Genomic DNA, 26,318 nt, shown 5'->3' with positions numbered 1-26,318 from the left:
TTTAGTAGTACTTTGGAGAGCAGAGGCAGAGGAGGAAAGGCATAAACTGATAGGCTTTTCCAGCTGAAGGACAGAGCATCCACTTTCCAAGCTTGTTTGTGGGAAGTCCTTGTGCAAAATTTGTCCAATTGATAGTTCTGGGGGGAGACAAACAAGTCTATATCTGGGCTCCCCCATTTGTTTGTCAACATGTTGAAAATCCTTGGTTCCAGTTTCCACTCGTGTGGTTCCATGAGGTTTCTGCTTAGTCTGTCTGCCAGTGTATTTAGTTTTCCTGGCAGGAATTGAGCTTGTAGATGCACTTCGTAGCTCAAGGCTGTGTTGCACAATGCCATGGCTAGTCTGCAGAGGGGGTAAGAATGTGTACCCCCCCCTGCTTGTTTACATACCATGTAACAGTGGTGTTGTCAGTCTTTAGCATTAATTGTCCTGAAAGAATGTGGTCCTTGAAGGCTGTCAGAGCATTCTGTACAGCTAACATTTCTTTTTGATTGATATGCAGGTGTATTTGACTTGGGTTCCATTTGCCCTGAATGCACTTCCCTGCCAGGTGAGCCCCCAATGCACAGTCTGATGCGTCTGTTGTTAGTGTTTGGGTGGCAGGGGGTAGTGTGAATGGTAGTCCCTTGTTTTGGTGGCAGGCCTCTGCCCACAAAAGGAACTCTAGGCGTAGGCAAGGTATGATAGGAATCATTGCTTCTAGATCCTGAGAATGTTGAAACCATAGGCTTTTTAGATACCATTGTAGTTTCCTCATATGCAGTCTTGCATATGGAATTAGAAGAATGCAGGAGGCCATGAACCCCAAGGCTTGCAGTATTTGCCTTGCAGACAGCAAGGTTTTTGTGGCCACTTGTTTGAAGTAGGTTGTCAAATGAATTTGTTTCTCTGGCGTGAGGAAAGCCATCTGGGAAGATGTATTCAAGCTTGCTCCCAGGAATATAATTTGTTGACAGGGTACCAGGTGTGATTTCTTTTCATTTATGGTGTACCCCAGACAAGTTAGCACCCTTTGTATAAAGGCCAGAAGATTCAAAAGTATGTCCTGGCTTTCTGCCTGAATTAGACAATCGTCCAGGTATGGGTATATTTGAATATTTATTTGCCTGCAAAATGCAATGACTGGAGCTAGCCACTTTGTGAATACCCTGGGCACAGTAGATAAGCCAAAGGGCAGTGCAGAGAACTGATAGTGCATGTAGCCTGCTTTGAAGCGTAGGTATCTTCTGCAAGATTCCCTGATTGGGATGTGCAGGTATGCTTCTTTTAAATCTAGTGTTGCCAACCAGGCATCTTTGCCTAGCATAGGAAGCAACTGGTGAAGAGTCAGCATCTTGAATTTTGGAATCACCAAAAAGGTGTTTAGAGTGGACAGTTCCAGGATGGGACGCCATGAATTGTCTTTTCTGGGTACCAGTAAAAGAAACGAGTAGAAACCTTGTCCCTTTTCCTGTTCTGGTACCAACTGAATAGCCCCTATGCTTAAGAGAGAGTACTTGCTTTTGGGCCTCTGCTCACTGATTTGGGGGTAGATCTGGCCAACCGCTTGGGGTTGGTAACGTGTGGAAGTGAAATCTGTATCCCTGGGAAACTATGTTTAAAACCCATTTGTCCTGGGTAATGAGTTCCCAGTTCTTTGCATGAAGAGCAATCTTTCCCCCCAAAGGGGCAGGCAGTTGAAAAGTGCTTGGAAATTTTAAAAAGAAGTCATTGAGACAGTATACCATAGGGGGAGTTTTATTACTCCCAGATTTGGAAGTAAAGGCCCCCCCCCCCCCCCACTGCTTAGTCTTGTGTGTACCCTGGGACTGAATCCTGGGTGCTCTGCTAGATCTGGGTTTTAGACTGAGAAGGTCTGGAAGAGGCAGGAAAGGACCAATTCTTAGAAGGCCAATATCTACTAAATCTTGGAGGTTGTACTTGTAAAAAATCTTTAACAGTTTGCATAGATTTAGCTTTTTCCTCCATCTTTTTAAGAACTTCTTCTGCTTTGTTGTCAAACAGGTGGTCCTGATTTAAGGGAGCATCCAGTAATTTAGCTTTAACATGATCTGGCAAGGATTGCTCCTTAAGCCAAGCATGCCTTCTAAGTACAGACCTAGTTACAGCAGCCCTGCAAGATGCCTCTAGTGAATCAAAACCACATTGCAAAATATGTTTTCCAACTTATTCAGCAGAATGCATTAAATCCTGTAAATCCTTATTTTCAGCACAATCAGGAATCAACGTAATTTTCTGTTTAAGCAATCCAATAACATGCTGCTGATACTTTAACATATGAAACTATCAGTTTAAGGCACTGATGGCCAAAGTTGCAGAAGTGTATACTTTCTTACCCCATCTATCCAGTGCCCTGGAGTCTCTATCAGGGGAGTTGGATTTTTGGCAGTAGTAGCTTTAATGCCCTTGGGTCCCTGTGAAATGGTCTCAATATCCACAGTAGGATTTTTGAAAAGGAACTTGTGAGAGTCAGGAACCCTGTAATATCTATCGGGTTTTCTGGGAGCAGGAGGTAAAGAGTCAGGGGCCAAGCTGGACTCCGAAAAAGCATCATCCACAATTTCTAGTACAGGAGGAATGGCTAAAGGCCTGTGCTGGGGCAGGAGTAAGAAATCCCTAAGCCTCTTTTTAGAATAAGAGAAATCCTGACTTTCCCAACGAAAATGCTCCCTGAGAGTATGCAAGGTTTCACCAAAAGAGAAATCCTCTGGGGGGGAAGCAGAGGGAATTGAGTCCTCAGCATCAGAATCCTCATAGATAAGGGTAAATCCTGGTCATCAGAGGAAACAGAAATGTCAGAATTCTGGTCAGAAGTATCATAAGCAAACTCAGTTCTAGGTCTCTTAGAAGGGGAAGGTTGACTTCCCCTGATTAAAGTAACAAGGTCTTCAGCCATTCTTATCATTTGTTTTTTAGGCATAGAGGCCTGACCATGCGGTCTGGGCATCAGTTTTCTAGGCATGGCTCGAGTTTTAGGCCTTGAAGAAGATGGCATCGGTTTAATATGCAAGTCAGTAGGCCTGAATACACCCTCAGAAGCCAGTGCCTGCACAGCGGCTCCTGACCCAACCAAGGTAGAGACATCTGCAGGTTCCACAGTTGAAGCTTCTCGCGGCATACCGGACTCCAAATGGGTCTCAGTAGAGCCAGGGGCAGCAGGGGCTGCGAAAGCACCTCACTGAGTACTGGTGAAATGGTGACTGGCTTAGGAAAAGCGTTGTCGGCAGCTTTGGACCTAGGCAGCCTGTCTCTGTCTTTATCTTTGTTTTTTCGGAATGTCGGCAGTCGGATGGATGGCTTACCGAAGACATATCAGGATAATTGAACCGAGCACCAAAATATTTAGAAACGAAAATATACCTATGACAGATAGTTCAAGGTTTAAATAAGGCACAAAACCAACAGCTAGGTACGTCATGGTCAGGGCTTAGGCAAGGAATACAGTACGAATTAAAATCTTTATGAGGTATTTGCTTTCCACAAGAAATGCAATTATTTACTTTTACTGACATCGGTTTAGAGCAAGAAAAAGTTTCCTCAATGGGGTACTTAGCTTTTAGTTGAAGACTTTGGTTCTGAAACTCGAAAATGTAAATTTCAGGAGTCGGTCGACCGGCACTTGCAAATTGCTTCTGCTTCGGGCACTGCACGGCAAGAAAGACTGATGTAATGGAGTCGGCTGCATGTTTTATACCCCTGACGACCTGATGTCACTGAAGAAGAGACAGCAACCGACGCAGGACCCAAGACCTTGTTAATCAGGCCGACTGAGGGCTACTGCAAGCAGATAACCCCAAATGTAATGACTGCAACAATGAAACACGAAGAACATCCAACGTTCGTCTAATAGACTGAGTTTTAATTGTGAAAAATCAGTAATTACAGCTATATAAACTAGATTCCTGGCATTTGCCAGGTCCTGTCATCGACATCTACTGCAAGTCTACTCTGTTGTATATCTTACTACTTGCAAATGCACTTTCCACATTGCCCCCCCTAGAACAGCCTGTTATTGGCAACTTTTGTACCAATTCTCTGTGAGACTGAGTGTGATATGTGCTGCAAAATAAGACACAAGTCACATTTGCAATTTCTCTCTGGTTACTATTTTTGTCACCTAATTAAAGAAGTCAACTGGTGTTGTTAGACAAAGCTAAAGATGGACAACTGGTTCAACCTGGACAACTCTGAGCTATGATAAACTGCAATCCAATGAGGAACCAAACAAAAGCATGCTATTAGCATAAGATTAATATATTTAGCCATTTATACTTTGGAACAACATGTGTACGACACTGATTAAAATTAATTTGAAACAATAACAGAGAACTGCTGCTGTTACATTTATAAACACGTACCACTTCCACTGCATGCTATGCAAACTGACACTGGTCTGTTTGTGTAGTTTTTCTTTCAGATGATCTGTCTTGGGCAATGCTGCTTTGTGCAAAATGTCTCTTTGTACACTCTGCAAATACATTTAAACCTCAGTATGCCTTCTCTTGGTACTCATTCAGTAAAAAAGATTCAAATATCCATATTTTCTTGCATAGTGAAGACATTTTTTCACTATTGAAACAAACACAACTCAGGATGCTACAGAAACCCTCTTCTGTCAGAATATGTACATCAGGGAATCTCAATTAAATTCTAGGAGGACAGAAACAAGCTACAATTATAAAGAGGTTCTACTTAATGTAGACTTCAACTTACTTGACACTTAATGTTTTGGTAAGGGCAGTAACTCCTTATGTACTCCAAAACCATCCTGTCAGCTAATGGATCACCCCACTCTTCACGTTCCTCAACTGTAAGCGGCAGACAAGGGTCCAGCATGACATTTAACACATCCAGAAAAGGGGCCTGCAACAGAAACAAGAACAAGTCTAAACCAAAGCAAAGCATCTACATAATTCATTTATGTCGCTCACTATTATCACATTTATTTATTTCAAATCGCTGCATTCCTACAGTAATATTAGGCTGTTTTGTTTCACTATTTGCATATGCATTGTAATATTTTACTAAATTTAGAAAATAATCAGGTACCAGTTAGAATAATACGGTCAAACTTATCACAAGGTCTTACTTAGCTTACCGTCAAGTAGACCAACCACAAGGTTAACCATATTACTCAGTACTGGGGTGATACCCAAGGTGAAAATTTGTGATTATTCACCAAGTTATCCACACTGATTTTAAAGGATGTTAGGGAAATTCTCTGCTTGATATTTAGGGAGAAACTGTTTCAGAAAAAGGTGATACATTGACCTCAGTACCTCTCGCCCAACCTTGCATTTTTAATGAGGTAGTACAGATTTTGGTTTCTAGAGTGAGTGTTTGCTTTACCACGGTTCTTATTTCGCTAAAGAAGTTCAAAGAGTATAGCATGGAAGGATAAGCAGATATTGCCCCTCAGATACCTACATAAGACTGATTAGTAGGACATGGCTTTTGGCCTATTTCGGTGAGGAAATGCTGAGATGTTTCAAGCTGGTTCAGATACTTAACAAGGTACTTCCTGGAGGGAGTATTATAATCAATGACTGGCTTAACAGGGGAAGCAGCATGAAGCTGGACTACTGTCCAGTTAGCTGTACATTGAACTATATACTGATTAATGTTAAGTTGGTAAACTTCGTCAATAATCCCAGCATTTGTAAAGCCAAATGGGTGTGTATCCTACATTCTGGTGTGTCTCTGGCACAACTGGCAGAACACTTACCATTAACACTGGAAGATCAGAAGGCTGTGGGTTTTATTCCCATAAATAACCAGAAAACAGCTCATGTAGTGCTCCCTCAGTGCAAATACCTCTGTAGTCAGCTCCAAAATGAAGATGAAATTTAAATAACTAATGCTGCTGTTACAAAAATGATTTTAATATAACAAACAAAAGTCAGGTACATATGTTAAGTGGTTTCATCCTTATTTAGCTGTGTAAAGGACTTCATCAGAACCATTACCCACAACAGAACATGCCTTATATACACATAGGTGCAATTATTTACTGGCCCATACCAATTTAGTTTAATTACATTATTTACTTGTTTGACATTTGTTGACCAGGTTAGTCCGATTGAGCCAAAGACCGTTTTCAATGGAGGCCCGGAGAAAAAAGTTCCACAGTTACATAATGAATGTAGAAACAAAACTCAGATATAGTAAATTATAAAAACTCTTTAACATAACATGAGCACATGATTAACAAACCCAGAGAGTAAATACATTCTAACACCAATAATATGCAAGGACAGTTCAGAGAGTAAGTACCAAGTTACATCGGTAGACTATTAAGCTTGAGATCAGATTACACTAAGTCCATGTACAACTTATGAGTAGGGATGGAGGAGAGAAAGGGAATTGGGTGAGAGGGGGTAAACAGCAAGGGGGGGACAGTCAAGTAAGATTGTTACAGCAACAGATCCATGTACTGTTTAGATAGTTTTTAATAGCAGTTTTGAAACTATGTGGGTGATTGATATTTCTGACATTCAAAGGAAGTTTATTCCAAGATTGGGCTGGGGAGTAGCTGTAAAGGTCCTGACCTATTCCAGTTTTAGGCTTCTATACTTGAAGAAGGTTTTGTTCAGCACTTTGTAGGGACCTTGGTGTGGAGAAGAGAGAGACAACTGAGGCAATGTTCAAACGGAAGGAGGGTAGATACAAAACAGAACAAATCATTTGAAGCTGAGAGAGAAGCAGATGATGGGGAAATTCTAGCCACTTTAACCTTTTAAGAGCAAGGCAGTGGTGCGTGTGGTAGGAATGATCAGCAGTGAATCTAGCAACTTTATTGTAGGTGGATTCTAGTTTTCTTAAGAGAGTACTTTGAAAGTTAATGAAGATTTGTGAGCCACAATATAGGCTGGGAGAAGGTAGGCATGGACTAGGGAGATTTTGGCTTTATTGGATAAGAATTTTTATTCCTGTAAAGTAGTCCCAATTTTTGGATGGGTTTTCTTTATATTGTTGACACTGTGCATATCAAATTTGAGATGGTTGTCGATGATGATCCCTAGTAGTTTAGTGTGTGATCCCACTGTGTTACTGAGGGATGAGACTAAGAAAGATTTAGGATGGTTCATAGTTTTGGGAATGAAAAGCAGGAGTTTAGTCTTTTTTGGCTTTAGAATTAGTTGGTTCTTGGGGAGCCAATTTTTGATGGATAAGAAGGATTTCGGTGTCCTTGTATTTAAGTCAGAGAGGGAATCAGCTATGGTGATAACTGTGGAGTCTATCAGCATATTGAATGAGTGATGAGTGTGGACAACAGGTTGGTAAAGATATTAAACAATACTGGGCCAATGATTAATCCTGGAGGGACACCCATTTTGACAGGTAGAGCAGAAGAGATGGCAGAAAGACATTTAACAGTTTGAAATTGGTCACTGAGGTAACTAGTGAACCAGGAAATAGCGGAGGTGGATAGGTTTAGTTCTGAGAGTTTGTTCAGGAGGAGGCAGGAGATGGTGTCAAACACCTTTCAGAAATCGAGAAATAGACATGAGTCAAGTTTGTTTTGGTCTCTTGATTGAGATATGGTGTTTACGAAGGAAATGAGGGCAGTGGAGGTGCTATGTTTAGGGCAAAAGCCATGTTGGATGGGTGTAAGAGGAAGTGAAGGATTTGTTTGTGTACACATTTCTCTAGAATTTAGAAAGAGGGGATAGGATTATAATAGGCCTGAAGTTGGCAAGTTCTGAGGAGTTACTTCCCTTGTGAATGGGTAAGGTGTAGAACTGTTTCCAAATTGTGGGTACTTTAGATTCAGTTATGGAATGGTTGATCAGTATGGAGATGGGGAGGGCAAGAGAGTTAGCAGCTTTTTGTAGAAAGAGTGAAGGCAAATTATGACTGGAGGGGGATCAGGGTTTATGCAAGGATTTAATGTAGTTGGTAGATACACAGTTTTCAAAGAAAAGGCCGGAGAGGGGTTGGAGGATGTTGGAGATTCAGGGGGTTGTTAGCATTTGGGTTGGAGATGGATGTGGAGTGTTAATTTGCTGATAATCTCAATGAAATATGAATTGAAATTTGTAGCAGTTTCAAGGGGTGTGCTACTGGAGCATGGCTGGGGGGAAAAGTGGTTACTTGGATGTAGAATTTGGTTGATGGCGTGCCAGAATTTCTTTGGGTTAGTAAAGTGTGCAGTTGGAGGGTTGTTATAGAAGATCTTCCTGTCATTACAGATGGATTTCTTGGTAAGGCTGCAAAGGTCTTTACATTGTTGGAGGTTGGAGGGGAGTTTGATTCTGGACCAAAAATCCAAGCCTTGTCTCTTTTTTACATTAAGGAGTGAATGGAGAGTGTAAGCCAGGGGGTATGATACATTTAACTCTAAAAGTAAACAAGGGGACAAAGGAGTTGAGTATATGAAGGAAAATGAAATTGAATTTTAGTATGGGATCACATAGGGGTAGGTGTCTAAGGAAGGACCAGTTAATGGCTGAGAGATGGCTGTTAAGCTTACCAGAGTCACGTTAATATTAAAAACTTTTCATTTAAAAAGACAGACATACAGTACTAAATCAATGGAAAACAATACAGACCCTCTGAAAAAAATATACAAATATTATAAACAATGTTTTAAGCAATATTTTAAAATAAACAATATTTATTTCAAAATAAAACGTCAGGGCAATTCTTGTAAATGTGTTTAAAAGTGTAAAACATGCACATTTGAAAGTTCTAGTAGGTGCTAAAAATAATGTCATAAACACTCTGCTTTCATGTTAAATGCTGGGAGCATAGAAATCTGTTCACTTAAACCTGTGCAGTTAGTGGCATTTAATCTGAACTGCCACATCATCTGCTTTTCAAACCAATCTGTCTTAAATTCTTTACCTGGAGCACTCCAGAATGTTTTTACACTTTTTACATTAAAAAAGACGTGTTTCATTACTTCTTCAGTCCCACATATACTACACATCCTTTCCTCTTTTTTCTTATATTACATAAATATTTCCACTGGAACTCTATCCAGTAATGATCTCATTGAAAAGCTGACCATTTCCAAACATATCTGAATCTTACATGTCAATCCCAAACTTCATTTCTTTCCTTACCCAATTCAATTGAATTGATTCAGTAAGTAGTAACTTCCCAAAACATTCTTGTACCACATTTTTCTTTCTTGCTCTGTCAGTTCTGCAGGCATCTCCCATGTCCATATTTTATAATACTTCTGAAAATAATTTTCCTCAAAAGCCTTTTCCTTTATCTTCCTTTACATTCTTCTATGACCTTTCACACTTCTTCTACAATGATCTGCTTAACAACTCACTGTCATATTTGCTGACCTTTAACATTCATTTCACACATAATGAACTAAAGTAAACAACAGTACTCAGCAAACCTAAACTCCTTTTTTTTCCATTATACATAATTCCTGTTTTTACTGGATTCATTTAAGAACTTCATATTATGCAAAAAATGACAGCTAACAACTCTATTTTTTTCTGCAGGAAGCAGATGTACTCCATGAATATGCTTATTTTCCCATAATACCTGAATTAATCAGATACACTTTTTTCATGAAACTTGGCTTAAATATCTTCCAAAACAGACAATCTCTAATTTCTTTTTCCATCACATTTTTACATTCTATTTGTCCAAAGGCTATTCTTAATACATTTACCTCTATCTGCAAAAAATATATGTTCCCATACACTAATTACATCATCACAAATGCTTACTTTTTGTTCTGTTCAACTTCAATCCAGCTTCCCTCCCCATGCATTTCTCAACTTCTGTAATTACTTCTTTTATCTAATTTGTATTTTTCAGTATCAATATCAAGTCAATTGTATGTGACATTTCTACTGGGCCTTTCACCACCCCTTTTCTATTTCACATCTTGTCTCCACCAACTTCGTTTGGCTTTTCTATATCATAGCATTTGTTACTGAAATAAATAATGCCTTTCTAATAGAACATCCTTTTATTACTCTCATCTTGTTCTCTAAGCATCTGTTTTCCAAATAGCATGACTTCTGTTTTCTCATAATTTGGCCTCACTAATTATCATTTCTCCTATCCAATAGGCTTTTAAACTGTATACAATCTACATTATCATGTACATCGCAATTTTACTGTCTTCCTCTGCTTTCCCCCAATAATGCTTATCCACTAATTTAACTAAAATCAATATTCATTGAACTTGTTTACCTTTTATTCAAAACACACAATCACCTATCACTTCTTCAACCACCTTATCTAATTTTACTTGTACAATCATCATTAAAAACTTCCACTCACAATTACACAAAGTAATTTGACTCCATTTTTTTAATTACCTTTCTTAACTCTCTTTCATACAAATTGTACTACTTCTAGATATACCTCTTCTTCTGTAATTAACTTTTGCAACTATTAAGTGCTTCTAAGCATCTCACCCCTTTTATCTCTCGTTTCCTTGTAAAACTCGTATACCAGTTTCCATCTACCACAGGCAAACTCTCCACATTCACTTTCTTTAATGCTTTTTTCCAGTTCCTCTTTACTTACGTTTACAAGCTGTGTTTTGCTCTGCTTCCACTCTCCTTTTAACTTCTCATTGCAAAACTTTCACTTTTTCCCTTTTCATATCTGCTCCATGAATTTTTGAACAGCTTCTAAATTCTGTCTAGATCATTGCATATTTCTCCCATCAAATTCTTAATAACATCTTGTGTGTTATTCCCTGTTTTGAAAATACCTTCCTCAAAAAAGTGTCACATTTTTCTTTTTTCCTCTTAAACAACAGCACTGCTTTTTCAATAATTATTTTGTTCCACACTTATTCTCTCTCTAGACTTTCGGCTTTTCCCGGCTAGAGGTCACCACAGCGGAACTCCAGTCCGCTCATGATTGGCAGTAGATTTGTACGGTGCCAAGTTGCCAGCCTGACGCCCAACCTTCAAAAAAGGCACACCCATTCATGCTCGCACCTACCTGCATGTCTTTAACGTCACTTGACCGCGGGGAGGACCACGCAGACTCCACACACAAGGCGCTCCAGCCGAGAATCGAACGGGAGAACCTCTTGCTGTGTGTTCCACACTTACTCATTTCATATATTTGCCTTTTCTTTTGCAGACATTGTATTTCAGTCTGTGCTAAAAGACTTTATTCAGCTACCATTAATACATATTTTCCTTTTATTTTCTTTTTTATGTTTCATTTTACAATTATTAACTTGTTTTTTTTTCTTGTTCTAATATCACCCACCATTCTTCCAATAATGACCATAATGATATTTCCATAATTGTTTTACCACTGTTCTCTGGTCCTCACTTCTGCAACTCTGTCTTCAACCTTTCTTGTTGTTGTTTCCTCCATTTGCCATATAGTCTGTAAATCCTGCCACTTTTCTTCTTTGGTTCACTTTCATTCTTTTTGAATACAAAAATAACCTATTTCTGCCTCTAATTTTCCTCTTACATAAATATACCTCCTCTTTACTTAACACTAAACTGCCATATGACATAAACATCTTGTAACTCTTTTTTTTTTTTTTTACATTTTTCAGATTCTTGTTAAAACCTCCAGTTAGTACTATACCTAGCTTTATAATCACAAATATCATTAAGCCTTCAAATAACTGCACTTTTTCTGTTAACTTTGTAGATGCATGGATTACTAAAATCCTTAACAATATTCTCCTCTCTTCTCTTCTTCCTAACATCTAACAAAATTATACTTCCCACTTTTCCAACAACAGCATCCAAAACTTTAGTTTCTTTGCCTTTTATTAAAACAGTAACACACAAGTATTCTTCACATCCAAAAGACCATTTCATGTAATTTGCCTATAATTTATGAAACTGATTTATTTGCATCATCAAGTGTCTATTATTCAGCAAGCATATAATATTAGCTTCTACCCTTCTGCACCAGTTCAGTACCACCGTTCTCATTAACTCACCTTTTACACCATCAGCATTCACTGTTATGTATTAATATTTCCCTTTTCCCTTCTTTGTATTCTTATGTTCCTTCATGTTTTCCCTTTTTAACATCCTCCTCCTCCTAATAACTCTACCAGTGGCACATTTTCCTTTTTCCCTCTTTGTTTGTTATTCCTTCTTTGCCTTTTCAACTTCAAACACTATATAGCTATTTTTAACTCTGCTTTTTCCACCTCTGTATTTATTTGCTTTATTTTGTCCACACTCTCATCTTTATTTGTATCTTTTTCCACAGTTTCAGTAACAGAACATTAACTTTCTATTTCATGTGCCATCTGCCCATTAACATTTTGCATACCTTCTTGGTCATTATTTTTTAGCTGTTTACATCCATTATCTTTTCACAGTTTACCCATAACTCTTAGCTACATCTTAAACAGAGATATTCACAAGGAAGTACGGCAGTATTGGACTGTGGTAAGCAGTCTGAAGAATTCAAAGTGATGTTGCCTGATGCCAACAAGGTATGTATGTGTGCCAGCACAATATCCTCATGTCAGGCACAGGGCTACATAATTACATTTTACAGCCATGATAACAGCATAAACCATGCTGCTGGAATGACCAATATATGTGCAGTTATATGACCCAAGGGAAAGCATCAGACAGGTTGTGTTTCTGATACTACTTGTGTTCATAAGCATAGCTACATTCCCCAAAGCTACAACAGAAGCACTGAGGGCAGTCTATATAAGGGCACCCACAACAAAGTACCAAGTCTTTTTTACCCTCCATCCATCACCCCTTTTCTTCATTTTTACATATGGGGTTGGGGTATTACTTAAATAGTGACAATCATCTACTGCCAAGATTCATAACACCAGGTGGCTAGCTCTGCCTCAGTAGTTCTTCCACACCAAACACTCGCATGCTCACTCACACCTACAGCCAATTTAGCGTGTCCATTCCACCTACTACATGCCTTTGGGATGTGGGAGGAAATCAAAGCACCCAGAGGAAACCCACGTGAACACAAGGAGGATATGCAGACAACACACAGAAGGTACCCCAAGCGACAATGCTATATACTGTGATGCCCAAAGTATCAAGTCATTTTATTATATAAATGGGGGAAGTACAGGCAGAAATGGGGAACAGCAAGCAATGGAACGAACAGACACATACACACACAGACACACAAGCATGCACATGCAAGCACACACACACACACGCACACACACACACACACACACACACACGCACACGCACACACACACGCACACGCACACACACACACACACACACACACACACACACACACACACACACACACACACACACACACACACACACACACACACGTTTGCAGGAAGGGAATACAAATATGGAGGCTAAGAAGGGCATACATTTTATGGGGGGTACAGTTGAAACCATTCTTCCATTCCACAAAAAGAATAGAAGGGAAAGTGCAGGTGAAAGGAGGGTATAGCCAAGGAAGTAGGGTAGACAAGCATACAATGCAAAGACTGACAGGGAAGCACTGACACAACTGAGGGACAGCAGCCAGGAGATACAAATTAACAAAGGGTGGATAACTAGTAATGGATAGGACTAGACTACTAACAGGGACAGAGAATGGTACACAAGTATTGAATTCAATTGCTGTGGATAGGGCCAGGTAATGAGGGCCTTCCTTACTGGTCCAGAGGGAATATACCCAGATACCAGTCACCTCCATGGCTGATATCATGGGCAGGCACTGCGTCTCATGCCCTGAATGATGGTGTCAGCCCACCATGTAACTCAATCAGCTGCACAAGCAAGCATTGAAGGGTACCACTTCAGGCATCCAGACACTGGTGCACCTTGGTCCTCACCAGCCAGTGCACTTTCCAGCAGCATACCTAGAAGTACCCCTCTGGACCACATGCAGACAAGCAACAATTGTCCCCCTCATCTGAGTTAGTTACAGACTCCACCAGTGAGCCCTCTTGGTCACCTACCAAGTGAACTTCATCACCATGTAGAGTGGCAGGAGTTGTGACTACTGGGTAGCCAGCAGAACACAAAGTGCTGCCTTACCCCAACCTGCACTACAGCAATCCTTTAGAAAAATAAAATTAAAAAACAGATCAGTACATATGTTATTACTTTTCATTAAACTAGTACACTACTGGTAGCAATAGACTTTACATATGCCACCTGGAGAATCTGTTCACTTGTATCATCTCTACTGCTGGAAACACAAAACAAAAAGTAGTCAGTACAACATATCCCTGAAAACAGAAGACAATTACAGCTACAGGTGACAGGCCTAATGTACAGTGCTAAACCAGGAGCAGAATGATTAAAGGAATAAGATAGCTCCACCTACCTAACCTCTGGCTCCCACTGGCACATCAGGATTGGGTGGCACCTTTAAAGCTCACTACAATTGCACCTGCATTGCTCATCAGAGCAGGTGATACCAGTGGCATCACTCAGTGCCCTAGCAAGCTGGTACCAAGTATTACATTTATAAAGGGACCCTCATACTCACCAAACAGGGCCTGCCGGTGGTCCATTGCAGCAAGAAGATCTTGCTTTCCTTGCTGCTCCATTCAGTAGCTCTGCTGGATTCAGTATCTGCAGAGACCATTTCCATTCTGCAGGTCTAAACAAGGAGAAAAGTGTGTGCACACGGAGGTGTGTCCATATTCATTAAGGATATCCACACCTCCAGGCTAGTTGCTCAGCATAATGCAACCGAGGTTATCCAAGTGCAACTAACTCTGGGCAAAACTGCAATCCAAATTGTAGCTTGCTAAAGATCACCCACCATGCCCCAGGATTCCCACTCCTCTTTTCTTGATGTACTGGAAAATATTAGGGTTCAACCAAACACCCTAATAATGGGCGATTTCAACTACCCCCACCATTAACTGGGAAAACTACTCATGTACCAACTCCTTCGCTCAACGCTTTCTGGAATTCATAAACTCCAATGCTCTGGATCAACTTATCCACACCCCCATCAATGGCAACAATATCCTAGATCTAGTCATTACCAATATGAGTGTTCCACACCTGATGTCAACGCCTCATTGGTCCGATCCGACCATAAGCTAATTACCCTAGATATCCACATCCATGGTAAAAAATTTCTCCAAAGCCAACTTCATGCTTCTTAAGACAGAAGTGGTGAACTTCATGACACCCATGCAGATGGACAATACAGTTATGACTACTGAATCCTACACAACTGCACTTTATAGGCATGTACATGAGTGCATGGATCGTGCTATCCCAAACAGAACCAAGACACTATCCTCCAAAAAAAGGAAGCCAATCTGGTGGTCCCCTGCCATAAATAAACTGTACAACAGAAGGAAGAAACTTTTGCAAAAGAGAGTAAAATCCCACAAGTGGAGGAGCTCCCTGGTCAGCCTCAGTAAGAAGCTGAGATCCCTGATAAAATCCTTCAAAGCTAGTTACGAAAACAAAATTGCCACTGATTCTAAAGACAACCACAAACCATTCTATAGCTATGTCAAGAATCTCAATGGCAACACTCAGATCTGCTCTGAGTTACAGCACAATGGCACTAAATATACAGACCCAACTGATATTGCCAACATTCTGGCAGATAGGTTCAGTGCTAACTTTACCCCCCTCTCACCCCCTAAAGAGCCCATCTCTATACCGGAAGAATGCAAAGTTCCTGTAATCACGGCTGCACAGGTAAAAACCACACTCTCCAAAGCCAAGAACACAGCATCCATGGGACCAGACAACATCCCAGGCTGCATTCTACACGAACTACAGAACGAACTGGCACCCCACCTAAGTACCATGTTCAGTCATAGCCTCACCTCAGGCTTTGTGCCTGCTGAATGGTGCACAGCAACAGTTACCCACTCCACAAGGGGGGAGCCACCACGGACCCCGGGATCTACCGCCCCATTAGCGTGACGTGCCTGGTCTGCAAGGCCATGGAACGTATCATCATGGAACTTATAAACAAAGACATTGGTAATCTCCAAACTCTGGATCCCACCCAGTTCGGGTTTGTAAAAGGCAGATCATGTCTCCTAAACCTGATAGACTTCTTTAAAGCAGTCACCAAAGCCGTAGACAAGGGTAAGGTGGTTCACACAGCCTGTCTAGATCTTGCCAAGGCTTTCAACACCATCCCCCACTCTGGAATTATAGATAAACTCACTAAACTAGGTATAAATCCCTGTGTCACAAGATGGGTTGACCAACTGGCTCACTGACAGAACCCACACTGTGAAAGTAGCAGACTCCAAATCCGACTTCAGACCAGTGACAAGTAGAGTACCACAGGGTTCAGTCCTGGGTCCTCTCCTGTTTGGTATCTACTTCTCTGAAGTACAGGCTAACACAGAAGGTCTTTGTCTAACGAAGTTCGCAGATGACTGCAAACTGGGAGCCATAATCGAAACTCCTAACGATGTGGACATCCCACAAAAGGGCCTCACTGAGACAGATGCCTGGTGTCAAAGCCATGGCCTCAAGCTCAATGCCAAAAAGTTCACTGTTATCCCCTTTGGTAAAATCTCTGTACCCATGAACTGCAACATAGGCGGTAGTATACTTAACACCGAAAGTGTGATAAGAGACCTTGGGACACAGTTGGAAAGTAGTCTCTCCTTTGATAATCACATCGCCACAGTAGTCAGGAAATCCTTCTACGTGGCACACCTCATCACAAAAGGTTTCTCATCCAGAAAAAAAGAGGTCATTGTTCCCCTCTACACATCACTCATTAGACCCATTATAGAGTACAACGCCCCTTTTGGTATGTACCTCACAAGACATCTACAACATCTGGAAAGGCCACAGAAATACCTCACAAAGAGGATTACCGGCCTCAAACAGATGCCCTACGCAGACCGCCTCAAAAAATTCCAGCTTTACTCCATCGCACATCGCCTACTCAGAGGTGATCTCTGCCTAACATACAAAGCTATGTCAAACCCAGAGCTGTTGGACATGCTCCACTTAAAGAAATTCCAATCCCTCCAAGCTACACGCTCTAGGGACCTAAACCTTGTCACCACAATAAACAGAACATGCTGGAGGGATAGATTCCTGTCCCAGAGACTTCCCATACTCTGGAATAAACTACCTATCTATATCAAACAAAGCTCCTCATTAGCATTCTTCAAGAAAAATCTTGATGATTGGATGGGAAATAGGAAATTCACCCCGAGGATCACCTCTGTGGCTCTGCTCAACAGTGGCACAGGAAAATAATTTTCTTGGGTGGCAAAAGCCAAGGTACCTTTTTGGCTGGGCTTGTATAGGCCCCAGGGCCGATAGCCTAGTCCCTACCTATGAACCTATGAACATACTTATAAACTGCACAATACATAATTCACATCACCAAGCAGCATGGTAGTGCAATGCAAAGTATCACTAAAGTGACCAGGCAGAAATACAAGCTTTACAATGGTCATGCACGTGTGCACACTACACTTTACTATCCAACTTGTGACTAGGCATCCACAAGCATCTAGCACTGACTATAGCTGATAATGCATGTTACAGCTGCAATTCAGAGACAACTGCACTAAATTATCTCATTAGTACAATTACTATGCTACAAGGCTCATTTTAGTGAGATACATATTTTGGAGGACAGTGTGCTTCACGCAGCAACCTACAGAATAACAATATAGTGAAAAACAGAGTGTAATGCTTTACAGATAATCTGCTAGGAGACAGGACTATTGGTACTGGACCTCAGGACTGCAGTGAGCACACAAGAATGCATGAAGGCAACAGGACAGTAAGTGAGCACTGGTATGCATGGGATTGCACAGCAGAAGGCTGAGGGGGAATACACATGCTAGTTGTGGGGGCTAATCCTGGCAGGGCACAGGGGAAAAGGCAGAATAGGTTGCAGTCATGCTGAGGAGATGGGGTTCAACTTGACATGGAACATGGTCAAGATGGTTTACTGTATTGACATGTATGGCTCATAACAGCTTACCATATGTACACATAATGCTTGACATGACGCCTTCAGCACATGGGGATGTTTTTTTCCGTCAGCAGAGGTCTGATGAACAGCAAGTATTATTAACATGCCCATTGCTACCACACTATGACACAATTTTGGACTTGTGACACAACAGTAACACACAAAACTTTGGCCACTGAAATTTGGTCAGGAACAGTAATGAGAACTGTCAACAGGATGGACAGTCATGCATACACACACTGTGATTCACATGTATAACCCACAGGTGTACATGTATTGTCATAGGACAGAAGGAGCAACGATGATTTGAAAAGGAAACTGCACTAGAAATGGAGGTGCTGCTACAGGCACTACAATACACACAATCACTCACACAAACACACTCTCACTTCTCTCTCAGAACTGTAAAGGAGGAAAGGCCTTCTGTAGCTAGGTGCATCAGGAACAGGTGTAGCACAATAATACAGGTGCATCTGATATATGAATGCATGCCAACAGCAAGGCACAGGAAACTGCCAGAGACAGGATGACTACTGAGGGGGACCACCAATACAGAGGCATCTCTTGGTGGTGTGGGAACTCCTGGTATTCCTCATTGGGGAAGGTGGAAAAACAGTCACTTCTGGCAGTGGCTTGGGAGTGAGACATGGGCTGGAGAAGACTGCCTGAGTGTCTTACGGGATGCATACATTATTAGTAGCTGGTGTTAGTATTACAGGACACTGGTTGTAACCATGAATGGTTTAGTCATGGAAACACATATACCTATCTGTCATCCAGAGACACTGGTGCTACAACAGCATCAACATGTACCACAAGGTATATATGTGTTCATAAGCTATGTATACAGCTGTCATGCACCAGTCTGTGTGCCACACATTTGTGGGAGTCACAAATATAATCCAGCAATGCCACTGGTATGTTATTTATATGCCTTTAGAGGTTTCACTGCTAAGAGTTGGCAGCACAACAGGTTGGATCAAGACTGATGTCAGTGGGTCACTGGTGGCCGATGACGATGATGCCATGCACATAGCACAGTTGTATGACACAGCAGCACTGTCAGCAGCACTCACAGTGAAGATCACATTCACATCACCCACAGCTGAGTTGATGGTGAAATCCAGCATCCCGTGTTCAGTGCTTGACATTCCATTCATGTAAGCCCCACGCAGGCTACAGTGGTGTCACCACTACAGATAACATCAAAGCGCAAACTGCCTCCAAGGTGCTCACACCCAGCATACAGGAAAGAAATGTAGGTGGCCATCACCACCAGGACTCCATGGCATTCACAGACCTCAATGTTACCTTTAGCATGAATCAGCAGATGTCAGTAATCTAGACAAAAAGTGCCAATACTCACACCATGTCAGAGAAGGTGAGTGTGCTACATGGCCTACATGAGTAAGTGCAACTCACTTTAGGGACTGAGAAACATCCTGTAATGCAGCAGGATGACAAGGCATATAGGGATCTGAAGCACACATGCCTGTTGAAGGCAGTGGTACTGTCATGAGCACTCAGGCAACAAGCCATTGCAGCCATGCGAGTGGATGGATTTAAACTGCATGATTCCTTGCCAGACTTACACAAATGACACATACCATTCTGGAGAAAACTTAACTGTCATACTGTCCATGGCTGCCTTTATAGACACTCCCACAGTCATAACCAGTGCTTTTCTGTCTCCACTACAGTTACATTTGACCAGGGAAGCCACTCAGGGGCCTTCAGTTCAATGCATTTACACTGCTCTGTAACCGTGCCATACACAAAACAAAATCTATATACACCTACTCATGGGGTCATGGATACCAAAAGTCTTTTGGTACACAACATGTAGGCTAAAGAGTGGGGTTTTCTCATGTGTGCTTCTGACATGGTACATCATTCCCTGGACAAGATGCCTCTAGTCCTGAAACTGCATGGTCACATGATGTACACAGCCATCATTCTATTCAAGGAAACTCTATGCCATCACTGGTTTATGTGATCCCTGACTACATTTAAACATTAATCATGCATGCCGCTACAGCATCCACCATCCATGACTCTTCTAACTATGGCAACACTGCTGCTCCTTGTTAGTGCCTCATCACACATTTACAAATGTAGAATTAAAAACCAATATATTGCCAGGTAAAGCACCCTCTGTTAAGAACAAATCATGAACACAAAAAAATCTTAGAGCTGTGCAACATGCGCTGTAAGGATAAATCCAGTTGGAAGGTTCAGGTAAACAAGTAGAATAAGTCACAGTCCATAGAGTTCATTAAAATCCAGGTTTAATGACAAAACAGAATAAAAACTGCAGGAGTAAGCGCTTTCGCGTTGTATCCAACGCTTCATCAGACATAAAATGCAGCAAAGAGCAAATCATTTAAATACATAACAAGTGTCAGCAATTAACAAATCACATGCTGAACATGATTTAAGGTAGTGTATCATTAAAAGGGCAATGTAAAATTAAGAACAAGCATTGTTGTGTGTGCATGTATATATAAAAAATCAATGTTGCAAAGGTCTGTTTATTAGGAATGGTCTGAGTGTGAATCTGTCATTAAGTCCAAGCCTATGGGCTTGTAATTTCAAGATCCATTTCCCTTCCCTCTCCTCAGTGTTGTTCCTAATATTGCCTAGTCTTCCTCCTTTGTGAACAAGTTCCAAGACCTTGAATTTGAAACAGTGTGAGGCATCGCTATCTAAGACATGTTTGGCCAAGGCATTGGTAGTATTGGCTTTCTCGATGGCATAAATATGTTCACGTATTCGCTCACGAAGGGTCCTGGTAGTCATCCCAACATAGAATAATTTACATGCCTGACACTCAGCTACATATACCAGGTTGGTGGAAGTGCAATCAGCATAAAACATGGATGTATACCTATGTCCTGTGATTGGGTGAATAAAACAATCTGAAGTAGCTATGAACTTGCACTGATTGCAAGAAAAACAAGGATATGTGCCCTTCTTCTTCAAACTCCTGCTAACTGAAGGCTTCCTATCATAACAAAGAAGTCTGTTTAGAGAATACATGTTCTTGTAGGCTACTTGTGGTCTATTATCAACTAACTTTTGATGTTATCATCTAACAACAACATTCTCCAGTTGTTGTTGAGAACTTGTAGGACATGACTGTTTTATTAGTGTAAGGAATAACTATTCTATTTGTGGTAGAACTATTCCTAACACGTGGGGGTCCATCTTTGTCCTCTTTAGGAGTGGAGTCCCTTTCCCAGTTCTAAAATGATCACCATCCCGTATGTTTTGTATACTTTTTGACTATCATATCCTCTATGTATAAAATTGCTGGCTAGTTGTAACTTGTGGTCATCATAAGTGGAGTCGAGAGTTGTTAGTCTCGACATCCTCGTAACTTGATTGGTTACAATATTCTCATATACATGCCTGGGATGCATGCTATTGCGATGTAATAAGTTGTTCCTCCAGCACTCTTTCCTATACAATTCAGTGTCAAAACCATTGTCAGTCTTAACGACCTTCACATCTAAAAATGCCATCTCCTTGTCTGAGTGATTACATTCAAAACTAAGAAATTCTGTGGTGTGATTTAAATAGGACACGAATTCAAGTAGCTGTTCTAGTGTGCCACCCCATATAATAAAAACGTCATCTACAAATCTATTATAATATTTGAGATGCGTTAAAAAGCTGTTATCGTTGCCATGGACATAAATGTCCTCTCATTGTGCCAATACTAAGTTTGCATATGCATTGGCACATGGCGTGCCCATCGCTACACCTTTAGTCTGAAGGTAATACTTGTTGTCATAAAATAAAACATTATATTCAAGGACAAGTTCCAAAAGTGACATCCATCTAGAGATATTGTGAGTAGGAAGCATCTGTTTTACAAAAAAAGCTCTAACATGTTCCATCCCAATGTCATATTCTGTTTTGTCATTAAACCTGATTCTAATGAACTCTATGGACTGTGACTTATTCTACTTGTTTACCTGAACCTTCCAACTGGATTTATCCTTACAGCGCATGTTGCACACCTCTAAGATTTTTTTGTGTACACATTTACAAATGATGACAACTGTGCCCTGCCCACCTTTGTGACCTATGTGGGCATGATCATGTCTGATACACAATATGGGCATTCACTTCATTCTGCTGCATAGCCTGGCTATGTTACTGCATGCATCACTTTTACTCTGTGCTGCAGCTTTAATAGCCCATATTTGTCTACCAGGTACCACCTCTTTGCCACTGCTATGACAGGCTACATCCAAGTCTGCCTCACACTAAGTACCATTGCAGCTGCTTCCTCACAGGACTCTTCACCTAATTCCTCCTCCATTACTGCCACAGGTATGTATGGCAGTGCGATGGTGTCCCCCACATTGCAGCTGCTGTCATAGCACTTGCATGATTCAGATCACAAATATCTTGTTGCAGGCCCTCAGAGCATTCTGCAGCATGCTGCCAGATGTAACAAAGCAGTGGAAATTGCCTTTTACAAGTCCAACCACAGAATTTTTTTAATGCAACTCCAGAGTGGAAAATATCTTTCTGAAGTGTTTCATGACATTTTTCAAAGTTTCAGAATTTTTTTTAACCTGAGAAAAACTAACACTATGTATCCAAAAAACAATGAAATTTACAACCATTTGTATAATTACAACAAACATGTTTATTGTTTATGTGCAATGGTTAACCATGTGAAAATGCCAAAGAGTTTGGTGGAAATTTTACAAAATGTTTTATATGGTGAAAATGCTAATGAGTCATAATTTTACCACCAGAAAACATTCATGCAGCATCAGCTGACAAGTACTGGTAGACTACAGCAGGTTGGGTTAAGCTCCTTAAGAGATGACTGCTTTCTTGTGTACAGGTTATTTTGGAGATGTACTGCTCTGAAGAACAAATGGAAGGACATTATGCATACGTATGGAAAACACAAGTAGAATGGGCAGGCATGAGCACATTAATATTCACTCCACAAATGAAAGCAACTGAAGAAGAGATACAATCTGGACAATTCATGGTGACTACCAAAGAACTGCTTATCACGGATCCCTGAAACGACATCAGAAAAAAGCCATGATATTTCCCTGCCACACCAGTCGTGTGGCCTCAAACATGGAACAGCCGTGGGGACAAGAAGCACAAAATGTGGTTTGTTACCAGTAAGACAAACCAACTAAAGGATGAGGATCTGGCAGATGAATGACAATGCTGGCGCTTTCTTTGGATTTTGAGGTAGGAAGACTGATAAAAGGAAATGAACTGCTCGGCTGCAAGCTTGTTAGCCTTCTGTATACTGGAACTGTCTGCAGCTGGGCTTCCTATTGTAATTCTGAGACATGAACTACAAGCCCTGACAATAACTACTCACCTTTAAAATTGATTTTGTTGTGGGGGGAGCTGCATCCCCAAACTCCTACTACTTATATAAGCTAATTCAATGCCTGCCTACCTACCTTGGATAAGAGGTAATATTCAACGACACACCAGTCTCAGGTTTAGTACATGTCGTCCACACTTTTGCACATTCAGTATTGCCATACTAAGATTTGCACTCAAGCATTTTGGAACTTAAAGCTATTAATACCAGCTGGACATAAAGTTTTCTATGACATCACAGCACTTAATTGGAGAAAAGGGTCACCTTATCCATTTACAGGAATTTTTGAAAAGTTAAATGCAGTCCTTGCCAATGTATGAAGAAGAATATTTCTTACCTTTAACACAACTGCTCTTACAAGGTGAGGAGCAGTGTTACATAAAGCACCTGCCAGAACTCCACCAGCACTGTTAGCTGTGAGTGCTGTAAGACCAGGATTTGAATACCCTCTGCTATGTAGTTGGGTTATACATGCTATAAGGTCATTGAGCCCATTGTGTTTTTTGTCTAGTTTTCCATCTTCATGCCAAATGAGGCCTAACTCTCCACCACCCCTGAAAAAAAATAAAATGTTAGAATGTAGCATTACTCTTCATATATACTTGGTAATCAATAACAAATACACTGCTTAAGGAACATACCCAGTACATCTGACAATCGTAAAGAAATATTTACAAAGCTTTGGTGGTGCTGCGGTAGCGTTGTCACCTCACAGTAGGATGTTGTCCTGTTCGATTCTCAGCTAGAGTGTCTTCTGTGTGAAGTCATGCGTGAATGGGCTTACCTTCATTGAAGGCTGTGCATCAGGGCTGGCAACTTGGCACGTAAAAATCTACTGCCAATCATTAGCGGACCGGAGTTCCGCTGTACGACCCCTAACCGGGAAAAAGCCGAAAGACCCAACAACAACTTTAGGGTGATGGTGAAATACATGGGTTAGAGTTTAGAATTGTGAATCTAGATATTAACGTTTTGTCTTTACTACAGCCAAATTGCTTGTCTGGAAGCCTTCAGCATGAGCTCACCTTAATATCTATCATACTCTTACTCTCTTTCTTTTGCTGCTCTTTCTTCCCTGATAATGATTTTAAGTTCCAACTCGGATCTCTTTTCTGTTTGGTACCTCCCAACAACCAGCAAAATAAAACCAACTCACTTTGCATGACATCCCCAAAGAAGGTCAAAAGGAAAGCACGCCACCAGTGGCAGGGAGTGCGGTCAGAATATATAATATGGGTATCCGTCATTAAAAAGCAAGAATGACAACTATGCGGACCATGAGGAGGGTGGAAGTGCTGTCAGATAGACACTTATCAATGACCTACTAAATGTCAGGGAGAACTCTGAGATGCACTATGCAGATCTTTCACTATAGTTCTAAGGTACTGTAAATTAAAAATGTGAGAAACTGGACCTTTCCCAGCCTTAAACAAATAAAATGTAAGAGGCAAACCAGAGAGACTGTCAGGCCTTTGGCTGACATTACTGCCCAAAAACACAAAGAATAACATTAAGGAGTATCTTATTGTTTTCTCAGGGAAACAGCCCTATGAAAAGTCCAATGGAGAAGGCAGCAGCCTGTAAAAGAAGGATGCAGTTCACTGGCCTAGCCAGTAGCTGAGAACTTGGAAAGTTCACTTCTGTCATAAAATGTCTAATCTCTAAGAGCAGCAAAAAAAATGGTAATACAACTAAGTGATCCCAGATAACAATGCAAAATGAATTTAGTAATAGTAAACGTCCAGCATACTGTTGAGAACAGTGGGGCCACAATCATTAGTCTGGAAAACCCAGCACAAGTTATTCAGCAAAATGAAGAAAGGACAGCCTACACTGAATTTCAGCAAAAGGATTTACATTAAAAAATCAGTAGTTTACAAGATGAAAACAGAACTTTAAATGAGACATGCACTGACATGAAATGAAGCCTTGGGACATGCAACCTGCAGATTTGGGGAGTAGCTGAAACAGGCAACAGTAGAGTACCTTGTTTGCTTTTAGTGAAGACATGAGATTCTGGCAAACATTATGAACACTTTCAAGCTACGATCGATCTGAATACTGTTCCCAAGGAAGCCAGGCAAAATCAGGAGCAAAGAAGTTCAAGGGCTTCAGAAAACTATAGACAGAAATAAGGTCAGGACTGCATATTGGCAAAAGAAGAGTACCAAAGGCCACAGCACCGGAATCTGTCAATACACCCTGACTGAAGTCATGCAAACAAAGAAGTTAATGTCCAAGTAGAACACTGTGGATGGCACAATTCAGTCCTTTTTCATTCACTCAATAAACTGGTTGCTGCTTGTAAGGACTCCAGGCTCTCCTTCACCTCTACTCAGGACATAGAGGATAAGATGAAGGTATTTTGTATAATTTATCTGATGGCAGTGAATACATCTAAAAGCATATAGCATATAGTCTTGACTAATGTAGTTGTATATGAAATAAAAAATATATATTTTACACAGAAGTGAATGTATTTTAATTGCTATTAAAAGATGGATACAACAATATATTTTATTAATATGTAAGTAGTTTAACTGTTGTTATACTCAACTCAACCTCAGGTATGATGACAGCAAAACTCAGCTGTTAGTTATAATCAAAGGTAAATGTAAATTATCTGAACTTTAGAATTCAACAGCTGTATATGCATAAAAGCTTAGAGGTAAATGTAAATAATCTGAACATTAGAATTGAACAGCTGTATATGCATAAAAGCTTAGAGGTAAATGTAAATAATCTGAACTTTAGAATTGAACAGCTGTATATGCATAAAAGCACAGAGCTCACTAAAACTAATGTCTTTCGGCTTTTCCTGGTTAGGGGTCGCCACAGCAGAACTCCGGTCCGCTAATGATTGGCAGTGGATTTTTACGGTGCCGATGTGCCAGCCCAGCACCCAACCTTCAAAGAAGGTACACCGATTCACGCATTCACTTACCTGCATGTCTTTAAATGTCACTCGACCGCGGGGAGAATATGCAGACTCCACACAGAAGGCGCTCCATCCGAGAATCAAACCGGAGAACCTCTTGCTGTGAGGCGACAACGCTAA

The 26,318-nt window shown here is 40.8% G+C and overlaps 1 protein-coding gene across 1 annotated transcript in view; it reads right to left on the bottom strand.

Moving 5' to 3' along the window:
- The window catches only part of LOC122792270 (prolyl endopeptidase-like), a 315,525-nt gene that overhangs the window by 113,329 nt on the left and 175,878 nt on the right, over nt 1–26,318 (bottom strand). Inside the window, exons 4-5 of the mRNA XM_044060028.1 lie at nt 23,598–23,814; nt 4,714–4,863 (exon numbers count right to left, since the gene is read on the bottom strand). Of these exons, the coding sequence (XP_043915963.1) occupies nt 4,714–4,863; nt 23,598–23,814 (367 nt within the window). The remainder of the gene's footprint in view (nt 1–4,713; nt 4,864–23,597; nt 23,815–26,318) is intronic.

The sequence above is a fragment of the Protopterus annectens genome, chromosome 1.part0 (genome assembly GCF_019279795.1).
Source record: "Protopterus annectens isolate FY-2018-M chromosome 1.part0, PAN1.0, whole genome shotgun sequence".
Taxonomy (NCBI): domain Eukaryota; kingdom Metazoa; phylum Chordata; order Ceratodontiformes; family Protopteridae; genus Protopterus; species Protopterus annectens.
The sequence above is the reverse complement of the archived record's forward strand: the minus strand, read 5'-3'. Positions and strand labels throughout refer to the sequence as shown.